General features: G+C 40.1%; 1 protein-coding gene across 4 annotated transcripts in view; it reads left to right on the forward strand.

The window, feature by feature from the left end:
- The first annotated feature begins 1,231 nt into the window (after window positions 1-1,231).
- Window positions 1,232-15,362, forward strand: part of LOC115123025 (non-structural maintenance of chromosomes element 4 homolog A-like) — a 67,262-nt gene continuing 53,131 nt past the window's right edge. For 3 of the 4 annotated variants that reach the window (XR_010459355.1, XM_065002714.1, XM_065002716.1), the window contains exons 1-2: window positions 1,232-1,332; window positions 3,511-3,833. Coding sequence is in view for 3 of the 4 variants with exons in the window: in XM_065002714.1 (XP_064858786.1) it covers window positions 3,602-3,833 (232 nt within the window). In the remaining variant the exon portion in view is untranslated. Of the gene's footprint in view, window positions 1,333-2,534; window positions 2,716-3,510; window positions 3,834-15,362 lie in introns of all 4 variants that reach the window. The other variant, XM_065002715.1, reaches the window with a different exon arrangement.

Raw genomic sequence — 15,362 nt, forward strand, 5'->3', positions numbered from 1 at the left:
GCAGGTAGCCTAGTGGTTAGAGGAGGCAGGTAGCCTAGCCTAGTGGTTAGAGGAGGCAGGTAGCCTAGCCTAGTGGTTAGAGGAGGCAGGTAGCCTAGCCTAGTGGTTAGAGGAGGCAGGTAGCCTAGCCTAGTGGTTAGAGGAGGCAGGTAGCCTAGCCTAGTGGTTAGAGGAGGCAGGTAGCCTAGCCTAGTGGTTAGAGGAGGCAGGTAGCCTAGCCTAGTGGTTAGAGGAGGCAGGTAGCCTAGTAATTAGAGGAGGCAGGTAGCCTAGTGGTTAGAGGAGGCAGGTAGCCTAGTGGTTAGAGGAGGCAGGTAGCCTAGCGGTTAGAGGAGGCAGGTAGCCTAGCGGTTAGAGGAGGCAGGTAGCCTAGCGGTTAGAGGAGGCAGGTAACCTAGTGGTTAGAGGAGGCAGGTAACCTAGTGGTTAGAGGAGGCAGGTAGCCTAGTGGTTAGAGGAGGCAGGTAGCCTAGTGGTTAGAGGAGGCAGGTAGCCTAGTGGTTAGAGGAGGCAGGTAGCCTAGTGGTTAGAGGAGGCAGGTAGCCTAGTGGTTAGAGGAGGCAGGTAGCCTAGTAATTAGAGGAGGCAGGTAGCCTAGTGGTTAGAGGAGGCAGGTAGCCTAGTGGTTAGAGGAGGCAGGTAGCCTAGTGGTTAGAGCGTTGGACCAGTAACTGAAAGGATGCTAGATCGAATCCCTAAGCTGACAAGGTAAAAATCTGTCGATCTGCCCCTGATTAAGGCAGTTAACCCGCTGGCTATATAATTAAATAGTTTTTTCCCCCCCGGGCGACGTGGATGTCAATTATGCACGTGGAAGACATTTCAGTTGTGCAACTGACTAGGTTTCCTCCTTTCCCATTGGTAAGGCTGGAGAGTGCAATAGTTAACTGGGGAGGTATTTTGTCAAAGTTCCGTAAATAAGAGCCATGACGCTAGTATTTGTGCAACCTCTTTGGAATTGAAATCTATGGGTGACACTGACACTGTACAGCCTTACCCATTTCATGGTTTCAGAGTCCTTTTACTCCATAGGTAAGGCCGGACAGTGTATACTGTATGCCACCAACGCAATTATGCAGTCTGATATATCCACAGTTTGTCAAATTAATTAATTACTGTATTTTATGTAACATTCCAACCATGTTTAGTATTATCTAGTCCAAATATGGCATTATTCCACTATTTTTACCAGTTTCAAATCGGGGACTTTTATTTTGAAGGCGAACAGCAACGTGCATTATTGTGTCAAGCTTCACAGAGGTTTCTTCACCTAATACGTTCGTTTCTGTCAGAAAAGTGGTTTGCTTTGAGGACTGTCAACAAGGCTCTCCTGTGAGTAGTTAGCGATGTGCATTATTAATATGAAGTTGAACAGAAATCGAATATATGAATTATGTGGCCAGATTTTTATTTTATTTGAAGGGACTTTGTCATTGCCATAACTTTTGTCTCTGCGTTAGCTAGCTCAGTAACGTTGACATCAAGTTAGCTAGAATGTGTAGTTAAAAGAAGAAAAAAAAACGAACAACAATACTAAGTTCACTGTTTGCATTTTAATAATTGTGAAGACATAACCATTTTGTCGTGTTTTCCACCCATTGAAGTGGCTCGGCGTCCCTTTCCAGCTATTTTTCCTAGTACCAGGAAGTAAACTGGCGTTGCTGTTATGGATACCAGGATTTCCTAGTGCTGATCGATTAACCGAAATATCGATCATTTTTATTTTTTATAAACAACTAAATTGACCGTCATCGGTTCAATTATTTCAATTCCATTAATTTTTTAAACGTGTATGTGAGCACAACGCGCAGATTGCACAGCTCTGTAGAGGTAAATCGGATCCAGCTTGAACTGTGCGAATGTAGTAGGGAGTTGCAGTTTCCAACAGGCCAATATTGTACATAGTTTAGCGCGTAAAACGTGGTAATTAACTTCAATGACCATTATGCATTGCGCCTCTACTTGTCCAGTCTTTTACGCGCACTATTGGCCCAGCGTCGTCCTGGTTTGGCAGATGTATGGCCGTTATTGTAAATAATATTGTTTTTAACTGACTTGCTTAGTTAAATAAAATACAGGGGGGAAAAGCGTGATCATAATGGGATATAAAGAGCAGCTGTTGCTTCACAAGGCAAGGTATCTCTACCTGAAAATAAACGATCTACAGCGCATTCAAAAGTATTAGGACCCCTTGACTTATCCACATTTGGTTACATTACAGCCGTGTTAAAAAATGGATTCAATTGTTCCCCCCCGTCATCAATAATGAGAAAGCAAAAAACAGGTTTAGACATTTCTGCTAATGTATTAAAAATACAACTGAAATATCACATTTATATAAGTATTCAGACCTTTTACTCAGTACTTTGTTGAAGCACCTTTGGCAGCGATTACAGCCTCGAGTCTTCTTGGATATGATGCTAATATTTGGGAGTCACCTCCCTGACCAAGGCCCTTCTCCCCCGATTGCTCAGTTTGTCCAGGCAGCCAGCTCAAGGAAGAGTCTTGGTGATTCTAAACTTCTTACATTTCAGAATGATGGAGGCCACTGTGTTCTTGAGGAACTTCAATGCTTCAGAAATGTGTTGATACCCTTCCTCAGATCTGTGCCTCGGCTCAATCCTGTCTCTGAGCTCTACGGACAATTCCTTCGACCTCGTGGCTTGGTTTTTGCTCTGACATGCACTGTCAACTGTGGGACCTTTATATAGACAGGTGTGTGCCTTTTCCAAATCATGTCCAATCAATTGAATTTACCACAGGTGGACTCCAATCAACTTGTAGAAACATCTCAAGGATGATCAATAGAAACAGGATGCACCTGAACTCAATTTTGAGTCTCACAGCAAAGGGTCTGAATACGCTATTTCGTTTTTAATTTTTTTTTTTTAACATTTGCAAACATTTCTAAAATCTTGTTTTTGCTTTGTCATTATTGGGTGTAGATTGATGAGAATTGTTTTTATTGAATGAATTTTAGAATAAGGCTGTAATGTAACTAAATGTGGAAAAAGGGAAGGGGGTCTGAATACTCTTCCGAATGCCCTGTAAGTGATTGATAGTTCGTTTTCAGCTGTCATAAAAGTACTTCTTATTTACGTTGAAGAACTACTAAATAGAGATTTTGCAGCAGCTCTATAGAGACTTGGAAGGAAATAATCAAGTCATCAAATAAAACTTAAGTATTTTATTAAAGTAATGTGAATAAATGATGGTTAATAAGTGATGAGCAGTAATGAGCAGTCACTACCATCATGGGCCTGTTATTCATTGTTTTATTCTGTTACAGCATTCAACCAACATAATGTAGTGTATTTAATGTAAAAAAAACAACAAATATATATATATATATAATCGAAAACGAAAACTGTGATTAAAAAAACAAAAATGTAATCATAGAACCGACCTCAAAAAACCCTAATCGCTCAACACTAGGATTTCCTTAAAGCACTGGCAATTAAAATGAATCGATACCTGACTGTCTCCCAACTTTCCCCCCCGACGCTCCAGCTCTGAAGAGGGGTGATAGCCAAAACCTAAAAGAATTAGAGGAGAGAGGAATACCAAACAACTGCATACAATACCAATACCCCCATCCAAGATGAGGCGAGCCAGCCGCGGAGGGGACGAGACCGCTCCTCCCCGTCAGAACGGTGTGCCCGGGGGTAAAGGTGACGGCAGGGCAGCGGAGCGTGGGGATACAGCGGCAGCCGTCGGCGGTGATGATGATGAGGCCGGGTGCAGCCCAGCAGACATGCAGGATGAGGACAATGATCCGGCGCGGAGGAGAGAGATCAGGAGCAAGTACAGGGACCTCATCAACTCTGTTCAACGTGAGTAGTGGATACGAGGGTCTGCTAAATGACTCTAATGTAAAGGCAATGGAATGGTAATGTAGTGGGAACTGTTAAAATAATGTAGTGGGAACTGTTAAGGTAATGTAACCGTAATTTAAAGGTAATGTGTGGGAACTGTTAAGATAATGTAAAGGTAATTTAACATTCATTTAAAGGTAATGTGTGGGAACTGTTAAGATAATGTAAAGGTAATGTAGTGGGAACTGTTAAGGTAATGTAAAGGTAATGTAACATTCATTTAAAGGTAATGTGTGGGAACTGTTAAGATCATGTAAATGTAATGTGTGGGAACTGTTAAGGTAATGTAAAGGTAATGTAGTGGGAACTGCTAAGGTAATGTAACCGTAATTTAAAGGTAATGTGTGGGAACTGTTAAGATAATGTAAAGGTAATGTAGTGGGAACTGTTAAGGTAATGCAACCGTAATTTAAAGGGAATGTGTGGGAACTGTTAAGATAATGTAAAGGTAATGTAGTGGGAACTGCTAAAATAATGTAGTGTGAACTGTTAAGATAATGTAAAGTAATGTAGTTGGCACTATTAAGATAAAGGTAATGTAATGGAAATGTAGTGGGAACTGTTAATATAACGGTAAGGTAATGTAACCGCAATTTAAAGGTAATGTGTGGGAACTGTTAAGATACTGTCAAGGTAATGTAATGGTAATGTAACAGTAATTTAAAGGCAATGCGTGGGAACTGTTAAGATAATGTAAAGGTAATGTAGTGGGAACTGTCAATATAACGGCAAGGTAATGTAGTGGGAACTGTTAAGATAATGGTAATGTAATGGAAATGCAGTGGGAACTGTCAATATAACGGCAAGGTAATGTAGTGGGAACTGTTAAGATAATGGTAAGGTAATGTAAAGGTAATGTAGTGGGAACTGTCAATATAATGTAATGTAACAGTAATTTAAAGGTAATGTGTGGGAACTGTTAAGATAATGTAAAGGTAATGTAGTTGTAACTGTCAATATAACGGTAAGGCAATGTAGTGGAAACTGTTAAGATAATGTAAAGTAATGTAGTTGGCACCGTTAAGATAAAGGTCATGTAATGGAAATGTAGTGGGAACTGTTAATATAACGGTAAGGTAATGTGACAGTAATGTAAAGGTAATGTAGTGGGAACTGGCAAGAAAATGTTAAGGTAATGTAATGGTAATTTAAAGGTAATGCAGTGGGAACTGTTAAGATAAAGTAGTGGTAACTATTAAGATAATGTACCGGTAATGTAACGGGAACTGTTAAGATAATGGCAAGGTAATGTAAAGGTAATGTAGTGCGAACTGTTAATATAATGTAACGTAACAGTAATTTAAAGGTAATGTGTGGGAACTGTTAAGATAATGTTAAGGTAATGTAACAGTAATTTAAAGGTAATGTAGGGGGAACTGTTAAGATAATGTTAAGGTAATGTAACAGTAATTTAAAGGTAATGTAGTGGGAACTGTCTGGGAATGGTGTCCATGGGCCATGAGTTCCCAATTCTTCAACACTTTCCCAAAGTATTCTCACCATTGTGGATGTAAAAGTATTGGATTGGTGTCAGCATTAGCTGGAGGGATTTACCCTAAACATGTACACCCGTGACGGGGCGTGATTACCCAAAACATGTACACCCGTGACGGGGCGTGATTACCCTAAACATGTACACCCGTGACAGGGCGTGATTACCCTTAACATGTACACCCGTGATGGGGCGTGATTACCCTAAACATGTACACCCGTGATGGGGCGTGATTACCCTTAACATGTACACACGGGATGGGGCGTGATTACCCTAAACATGTACACCCGTGATGGGGCGTGATTACCCTTAACATGTACACACGGGGCGTGATTACCCTTAACATGTACACACGGGGCGTGATTACCCTTAACATGTACACCCGTGACAGGGCGTGATTACCCTTAACATGTACACCCGTGATGGGGCGTGATTACCCTAAACATGTACACCCGTGATGGGGCGTGATTACCCTTAACATGTACACACGGGGCATGATTACCCTTAACATGTACACACGGGGCGTGATTACCCTTAACATGTACACACGGGGCGTGATTACCCTTAACATGTACACCCGTGACAGGGCGTGATTACCCTTAACATGTACACCCGTGATGGGGCGTGATTACCCTAAACATGTACACCCGTGATGGGGCGTGATTACCCTTAACGTGTACACACGGGGCATGATTACCCTTAACATGTACACACGGGGCGTGATTACCCTTAACATGTACACACGGGGCGTGATTACCCTTAACATGTACACACGGGGCGTGATTACCCTTAACATGTGCACCCGTGATGGGGTGTGATTACCCTAAACATGTGCACCCGTGACGGGGCGTGTGCAAGTGGCCACTTCGAGAGACGTGTGTTAAACCTTCCAGGTATCTGGACACCTGTCAAAGTAAAGGTCCAGTATGACCATATTCACATAGAAATGTGAGTTATAGATTGTCTAGCTTGTACACCTGTTGAAAATGAAATGACTTTCACAGTGGTTTAGATTGTAGAATGATTCTCTACATTGCTTGTTTTGCCACAATGCTATTTATACCGAACAAAAATATAAACGCAACATGTTTTAAGTGTTGGTTTCATGAGCTGAAATAAAATATTAAATAAAACATGTTGTGCATAAATTTGTTTCCATCTCTGTTAAAAAAAAAGCATTTCTCCTTTGCTAATATAATCCATCCACCTGACAGGCACATCAAGAAGCTGATTAAACAGCATGGCTCCCAAGTGGGTGGGCCTAAGGCCTCCCAGGCCAACCAATGGCTGCTAGTGGGTGGGTCTATGCTCTCCCAGGCCAACCAATGGCTGCTAGTGGGTGGGTCTATGCTCTCCCAGGCCAACCAATGGCTGTGCCCCTGCCCAGTCATGTGCAGACCCAAATCCATAGATTAGGGTTTAGTTCATTTATTTCAATTGACTGATTTCCTCATATGAACTGTAACTCACTAGGCGGCTTCCACCCGGTTACGTAACCCTGCACCTTAGAGGCTGCTGCCCCATATAGATAGACTTGAAATCACTGGCCACTTTAATACTGGAACACTAGTCACTCTCAACCCTGCACCTTAGAGGCTGCTGCCCTATAGACATGAAATCACTAGTCACTCTCAACCCTGCACCTTAGAGGCTGCTACCCTATAGACAGAGACTTCACTGGCCACTTTAATAATGGAACACTAGTCACTCTCAACCCTGCACCTTAGAGGCTGCTGCCCTATAGACATGGAATCACTGGTCACTCTCAACCCTGCACCTTAGAGGCTGCTGCCCTATAGACATGAAATCACTGGTCACTCTCAACCCTGCACCTTAGAGGCTGCTGCCCTATAGACATGAAATCACTAGTCACTCTCAACCCTGCACCTTAGAGGCTGCTACCCTATAGACAGAGACTTCACTGGCCACTTTAATAATGGAACACTAGTCACTCTCAACCCTGCACCTTAGAGGCTGCTGCCCTATAGACATGAAATCACTAGTCACTCTCAACCCTGCACCTTAGAGGCTGCTACCCTATAGACATGGAATCACTAGTCACTCTCAGCCCTGCACCTTAGAGGCTGCTGCCCTATAGACATGGAATCACTAGTCACTCTCAGCCCTGCACCTTAGAGGCTGCTACCCTATAGACATGAAATCACTAGTCACTCTCAGCCCTGCACCTTAGAGGCTGCTACCCTATAGACATGAAATCACTAGTCACTCTCAACCCTGCACCTTAGAGGCTGCTACCCTATAGACATGAAATCACTAGTCACTCTCAACCCTGCACCTTAGAGGCTGCTACCCTCATATGTACATACTGTATTCTATTCTACTGTATATTTATATATTCCTTACATTCTTTTACTTTTAGATTTCTGTGTATTGTTAGATACTACTGCTCTGTTGGAGCTAGAAACACAAGCATTTAGTTAGATACTGCTCTGTTGGAGCTAGAAACACAAGCATTTAGTTAGATACTACACTGTTGGAGCTAGAAACACAAGCATTTAGTTAGATATTACTGCACTGTTGGAGCTAGAAGAAACACAAGCATTTAGTTAGATACTACTGCACTGTTGGAGCTAGAAACACAAGCATTTAGTTAGATATTACTGACCTGTTGGAGCTAGAAGAAACACAAGCATTTAGTTAGATACTACTGCACTGTTGGAGCTAGAAACACAAGCATTTAGTTAGATACTACTGCTCTGTTGGAGCTAGAAACACAAGCATTTAGTTAGATACTACTACACTGTTGGAGCTAGAAACACAAGCATTTAGTTAGATATTACTGCACTGTTGGAGCTAGAAGAAACACAAGCATTTAGTTAGATACTACTGCACTGTTGGAGCTAGAAACACAAGCATTTAGTTAGATATTACTGACCTGTTGGAGCTAGAAACACAAGCATTTAGTTAGATACTACTGACCTGTTGGAGCTAGAAACACAAGCATTTAGTTAGATACTACTACACTGATGGAACTAGGAACACAAGCATTTAGTTAGAACTACTGCACTGTTGGAGCTAGAAACACAAGCATTTAGTTAGATATTACCGCACTGTTGGAGATAGAAACACAAGCATTTAGTTAGATACTACTGCACTGTTGGAGCTAGAAACACAAGCATTTAGTTAGATACTACTGCACTGTTGGAGCTAGAAACACAAGCATTTAGTTAGATATTACTGCACTGTTGGAGCTAGGAACACAAGCATTTAGTTAGATACTACTGTTGGAGCTAGAAACACAAGCATTTAGTTAGATACTACTGCACTGTTGGAGCTAGAAACACAAGCATTTAGTTAGATACTACTGCACTGTTGGAGCTAGAAACACAAGCATTTAGTTAGATATTACTGCACTGTTGGAGCTAGGAACACAAGCATTTAGTTAGATACTACTGTTGGAGCTAGAAACACAAGCATTTAGTTAGATACTACTGCACTGTTAGAGCTAGAAACACTAGCATTTAGTTAGATACTACTGCACTGCTGGAGATAGAAACACAAGCATTTAGTTAGATATTACTGACCTGTTGGAGCTAGGAACACAAGCATTTAGTTAGATACTACTGTACTGTTGGAGCTAGGAACACAAGCATTTAGTTAGATACTACTGCTCTGTTGGAGCTAGAAACACAAGCATTTAGTTAGATACTACTGCACTGTTGGAGCTAGAAACACAAGCATTTAGTTAGATACTACTGCACTGTTGGAGCTAGAAACACAAGCATTTAGTTAGATATTACTGCACTGCTGGAGCTAGAAACACAAGCATTTAGTTAGATACTACTGCACTGTTGGAGCTAGAAACACAAGCATTTAGTTAGATACTACTGCTCTGTTGGAGCTAGAAACACAAGCATTAGGTATTACTGACTGTTGGAGCTAGAAACACAAGCATTTAGTTAGATACTACTGCTCTGTTGGAACTAGGAACACAAGCATTTAGTTAGATACTACTGCACTGTTGGAGCTAGAAACACAAGCATTTAGTTAGATATTACTGACCTGTTGGAGCTAGAAACACAAGCATTTAGTTAGATACTACTGTTGGAGCTAGAAACACAATCATTTAGTTAGATACTACTGTTGGAGCTAGAAACACAATCATTTAGTTAGATACTACTGTTGGAGCTAGGAGCACAAGCATTTAGTTAGATATTACTGCACTGTTGGAGCTAGAAACACAAGCATTTAGTTAGATACTACTGCACTGTTGGAGCTAGATACACAAGCATTTAGTTAGATACTACTGCACTGTTGGAGCTTTTAGTTAGATACTACTGCACTGTTGGAGCTAGGAACACAAGCATTTAGTTAGATATTACTGCACTGTTGGAGCTAGAAACACAAGCATTTAGTTAGATATTACTGCACTGTTGGAGCTAGGAACACAAGCATTTAGTTAGATACTACTGCACTGTTGAGCTAGCAAGCATTTAGTTAGATACTACTGCACTGTTGGAGCTAGAAACATTTAGTTAGATACTACTGCACTGTTGGAGCTAGAACACAAGCATTAGATTACTGACTGTTGGAGCTACACAAGCATTTAGTTAGATACTACTGCACTGTTGGAACTAGGAACACAAGCATTTAGTTAGATATTACTGCTCTGTTGGAGCTAGAAACACAAGCATTTAGTTAGATACTGACTGTTGGAGCTAGAAACACAAGCATTTAGTTAGATACTACTGTTGGAGCTAGAAACACAAGCATTTAGTTAGATATTACTGCACTGTTGGAGCTAGAAACACAAGCATTTAGTTAGATACTACTGCACTGTTGGAGCTAGAAACACAAGCATTTAGTTAGATATACTGCACTACTAGAAACACAATCATTTAGTTAGATATTACTGCACTGTTGGAGCTAGAAACACAAGCATTTAGTTAGATATTACTGACTGTTGGAGCTAGAAACACAAGCATTTAGTTAGATACTACTGCACTGTTGGAGCTAGAAACACAAGCATTTAGTTAGATACTACTGCACTGTTGGTGCTAGAAACACAAGCATTTAGTTAGATACTACTGTACTGTTGGAGCTAAAACACAAGCATTTAGTTAGATATTACTGCACTGTTGGAGCTAGAAACACAAGCATTTAGTTAGATATTACTGAGTTGGAGCTAGAAACACAAGCATTTAGTTAGATATTACTGCACTGTTGGAGCTAGAAACACAAGCATTTAGTTAGATATTACTGCACTGTTGGAGCTAGAAACACAAGCATTTAGTTAGATATTACTGCACTGTTGGAGAAACACAAGCATTTAGTTAGATACTACTGTACTGTTGGAGCTAGAAACACAAGCATTTAGTTAGATACTACTGTACTGTTGGAGCTAGAAACACAAGCATTTAGTTAGATACTACTGCACTGTTGGAGCTGGGAACACAAGCATTTAGTTAGATACTACTGCTCTGTTGGAGCTAGAAACACAAGCATTTAGTTAGATACTACTGCACTGTTGGAGCTAGAAACACAAGCATTTAGTTAGATACTACTGCACTGCTGGAGCTAGAAACACAAGCATTTAGTTAGATATTACTGCACTGTTGGAGCTAGAAACACAAGCATTTAGTTAGATATTACTGCACTGCTGGAGCTAGGAACACAAGCATTTAGTTAGATACTACTGCACTGTTGGAGCTAGAAACACAAGCATTTAGTTAGATATTACTGTTGGAGCTAGGAACACAAGCATTTAGTTAGATATTACTGTTGGAGCTAGGAACACAAGCATTTAGTTAGATACTACTGCACTGTTGGAGCTAGAAACACAAGCATTTAGTTAGATACTACTGCACTGTTGGAGCTAGAAACACAAGCATTTAGTTAGATACTACTGACCTGTTGGAGCTAGAAACACAAGCATTTAGTTAGATACTACTGTGTGGAGCTAGAAACACTGCATTTAGTTAGATATTACTGCTGCTGGAGCTAGAAACACATTTAGTTAGATATTGCACTGTTGGAGCTAGAAACACAAGCATTAGTTATACTACTGCACTGTTGGAGCTAGAAACACAAGCATTTAGTTAGATACTACTGCACTGTTGGAGCTAGAAACACAAGCATTTAGTTAGATACTACTGCACTGTTGGAGCTAGAAACACAAGCATTTAGTTAGATATTACTGCACTGTTGGAGCTAGAAACACAAGCATTTAGTTAGATACTACTGCACTGTTGGAGCTAGAAACACAAGCATTTAGTTAGATACTACTGCACTGTTGGAGCTACTTTAGTTAGATACTGCACTGTTGGAGCTAGAAACACAAGCATTTAGTTAGATATTACTGACCTGTTGGAGCTAGAAACACAAGCATTTAGTTAGATACTACTGTTGGAGCTAGAAACACAATCATTTAGTTAGATACTACTGTTGGAGCTAGAAACACAATCATTTAGTTAGATACTACTGTTGGAGCTAGAAACACAAGCATTTAGTTAGATACTACTGCACTGTTGGAGCTAGAAACAAGCATTTAGTTAGATATTACTGCACTGTTGGAGCTAGAAACACAAGCATTTAGTATACTGATAGCTAGAAACTTTAGTTAGATACTACTGCTCTGTTGGAGCTAGAAACACAAGCATTTAGTTAGATATTACTGACTGTTGGAGCTGGGAACACAAGCATTTAGTTAGATATTACTGCACTGTTGGAGCTAGAAACACAAGCATTTAGTTAGATATTACTGCACTGTTGGAGCTAGAAACACAAGCATTTAGTTAGATACTACTGTTGGAGCTAGGAACACAAGCATTTAGTTAGATACTACTATACTGTTGGAGCTAGAAACACAAGCATTTAGTTAGATACTACTGTACTGTTGGATTTTAGTTAGATACTACTGCACTGTTGGAGCTAGAAACACAAGCATTTAGTTAGATATTACTGCACTGTTGGAGCTAGAAACACAAGCATTTAGTTAGATACTACTGCACTGTTGGAGCTAGGAAACACAAGCATTTAGTTAGATATTACTGCACTGTTGGAGCTAGCTTTAGTTAGATACACAAGCTATTTAGTTAGATACTACTGCACTGTTGGAGCTAGAAACACAAGCATTTAGTTAGATACTACTGTTGGAGCTGCACAAGCATTTAGTTAGATACTACTGCACTGGGAGCTAGAAACACAAGCATTTAGTTAGATACTACTGTTGGAGCTAGAAACACAAGCATTTAGTTAGATACTACTGCTCTGTTGGAGCTAGAAACACAAGCATTTAGTTAGATACTACTGCACTGTTGGAGCTAGAAACACAAGCATTTAGTTAGATACTACTGCACTGTTGGAGCTAGAAACACAAGCATTTAGTTAGATACTACTGTTGGAGCTAGAAACACAAGCATTTAGTTAGATACTACTGCACTGTTGGAGCTAGAAACACAAGCATTTAGTTAGATATTACTGCACTGTTGGAGCTAGGAACACAAGCATTTAGTTAGATACTACTGAGCTACTTTAGTTAGATATTACTGTTGGAGCTAGGAACACAAGCATTTAGTTAGATATTACTGTTGGAGCTAGGAACACAAGCATTTAGTTAGATACTACTGCACTGTTGGAGCTAGAAACACAAGCATTTAGTTAGATATTACTGCACTGTTGGAGCTAGAAACACCAGCATTTAGTTAGATACTACTGCACTGTTGGAGCTAGAAACACCAGCATTTAGTTAGATACTACTGCACTGTTGGAGCTAGGAACACCAGCATTTAGTTAGATACTACTGCACTGTTGGAGCTAGAAACACCAGCATTTAGTTAGATACTACTGCACTGTTGGAGCCAGAAACACAAGCATTTAGTTAGATACTACTGCTCTGTTGGAGCTAGAAACACAAGCATTTAGTTAGATACTACTGCACTGTTGGAACTAGGAACACAAGCATTTAGTTAGATATTACTGACCTGTTGGAGCTAGAAACACAAGCATTTAGTTAGATACTACTGTTGGAGCTAGAAACACAATCATTTAGTTAGATACTACTGTTGGAGCTAGAAACACAATCATTTAGTTAGATACTACTGTTGGAGCTAGAAACACAAGCATTTAGTTAGATACTACTGCACTGTTGGAGCTAGAAACAAGCATTTAGTTAGATATTACCGCACTGTTGGAGCTAGAAACACAAGCATTAGATATTACTGACTGTTGGAGCCAGAAACACAAGCATTTAGTTAGATACTACTGCTCTGTTGGAGCTAGAAACACAAGCATTTAGTTAGATATTACTGACCTGTTGGAGCTGGGAACACAAGCATTTAGTTAGATATTACTGCACTGTTGGAGCTAGAAACACAAGCATTTAGTTAGATATTACTGCACTGTTGGAGCTAGAAACACAAGCATTTAGTTAGATACTACTGTTGGAGCTAGGAACACAAGCATTTAGTTAGATACTACTATACTGTTGGAGATAGAAACACAAGCATTTAGTTAGATACTACTGTTCTGTTGGAGCTAGAAACACAAGCATTTAGTTAGATACTACTGACCTGTTGGAGCTAGAAACACAAGCATTTAGTTAGATACTACTGTACTGTTGGAGCTAGAAACACAAGCATTTAGTTCGATACTACTGTACTGTTGGAGCTAGGAACACAAGCATTTAGTTAGATACTACTGCTCTGTTGGAGCTAGAAACACAAGCATTTAGTTAGATACTACTGCACTGTTGGAGCTAGAAACACAAGCATTTAGTTAGATACTACTGCACTGTTGGAGCTAGGAACACAATCATTTAGTTAGATATTACTGCACTGTTGGAGCTAGGAACACAAGCATTTAGTTAGATACTACTGTTGGAGCTAGAAACACAAGCATTTAGTTAGATACTACTGCACTGTTGGAGCTAGAAACACAAGCATTTAGTTAGATACTACTGCACTGTTGGAGCTAGAAACACAAGCATTTAGTTAGATATTACTGCACTGTTGGAGCTAGGAACACAAGCATTTAGTTAGATACTACTGTTGGAGCTAGAAACACAAGCATTTAGTTAGATACTACTGCACTGTTGGAGCTAGAAACATTTAGTTAGATACTACTGCACTGTTGGAGCTAGAAACACAAGCATTTAGTTAGATACTACTGCACTGTTGGAGCTAGAAACACAAGCATTTAGTTAGATACTACTGCACTGTTGGAGCTAAAAACACAAGCATTTAGTTAGATATTACTGCACTGTTGGAGCTAGGAACACAAGCATTTAGTTAGATACTACTGTTGGAGCTAGAAACACAAGCATTTAGTTAGATACTACTGCACTGTTGGAGCTAGAAACACAAGCATTTAGTTAGATACTACTGTTGGAGCTAGAAACACAAGCATTTAGTTAGATACTACTGTTGGAGCTAGAAACACAAGCATTTAGTTAGATATTACTGCACTGTTGGAGCTAGAAACACAAGCATTTAGTTAGATATTACTGCACTGTTGGAGCTAGGAACACAAGCATTTAGTTAGATACTACTGTTGGAGCTAGAAACACAAGCATTTAGTTAGATATTACTGTTGGAGCTAGGAACACAAGCATTTAGTTAGATATTACTGTTGGAGCTAGGAACACAAGCATTTAGTTAGATACTACTGCACTGTTGGAGCTAGAAACACAAGCATTTAGTTAGATACTACTGCACTGTTGGAGCTAGAAACACAAGCATTTAGTTAGATATTACTGCACTGTTGGAGCTAGAAACACAAGCATTTAGTTAGATACTACTGCACTGTTGGAGCTAGAAACACCAGCATTTAGTTAGATACTACTGCACTGTTGGAGCTAGAAACACCAGCATTTAGTTAGATACTACTGCACTGTTGGAGCTAGGAACACCAGCATTTAGTTAGATACTACTGCACTGTTGGAGCTAGAAACACCAGCATTTAGTTAGATACTACTGCACTGTTTGAGCTAGAAACACAAGCATTTAGTTAGATACTACTGCACTGTTGGAGCTAGA

This window comes from Oncorhynchus nerka, linkage group LG16, assembly GCF_034236695.1.
Source record: "Oncorhynchus nerka isolate Pitt River linkage group LG16, Oner_Uvic_2.0, whole genome shotgun sequence".
Taxonomy (NCBI): domain Eukaryota; kingdom Metazoa; phylum Chordata; class Actinopteri; order Salmoniformes; family Salmonidae; genus Oncorhynchus; species Oncorhynchus nerka.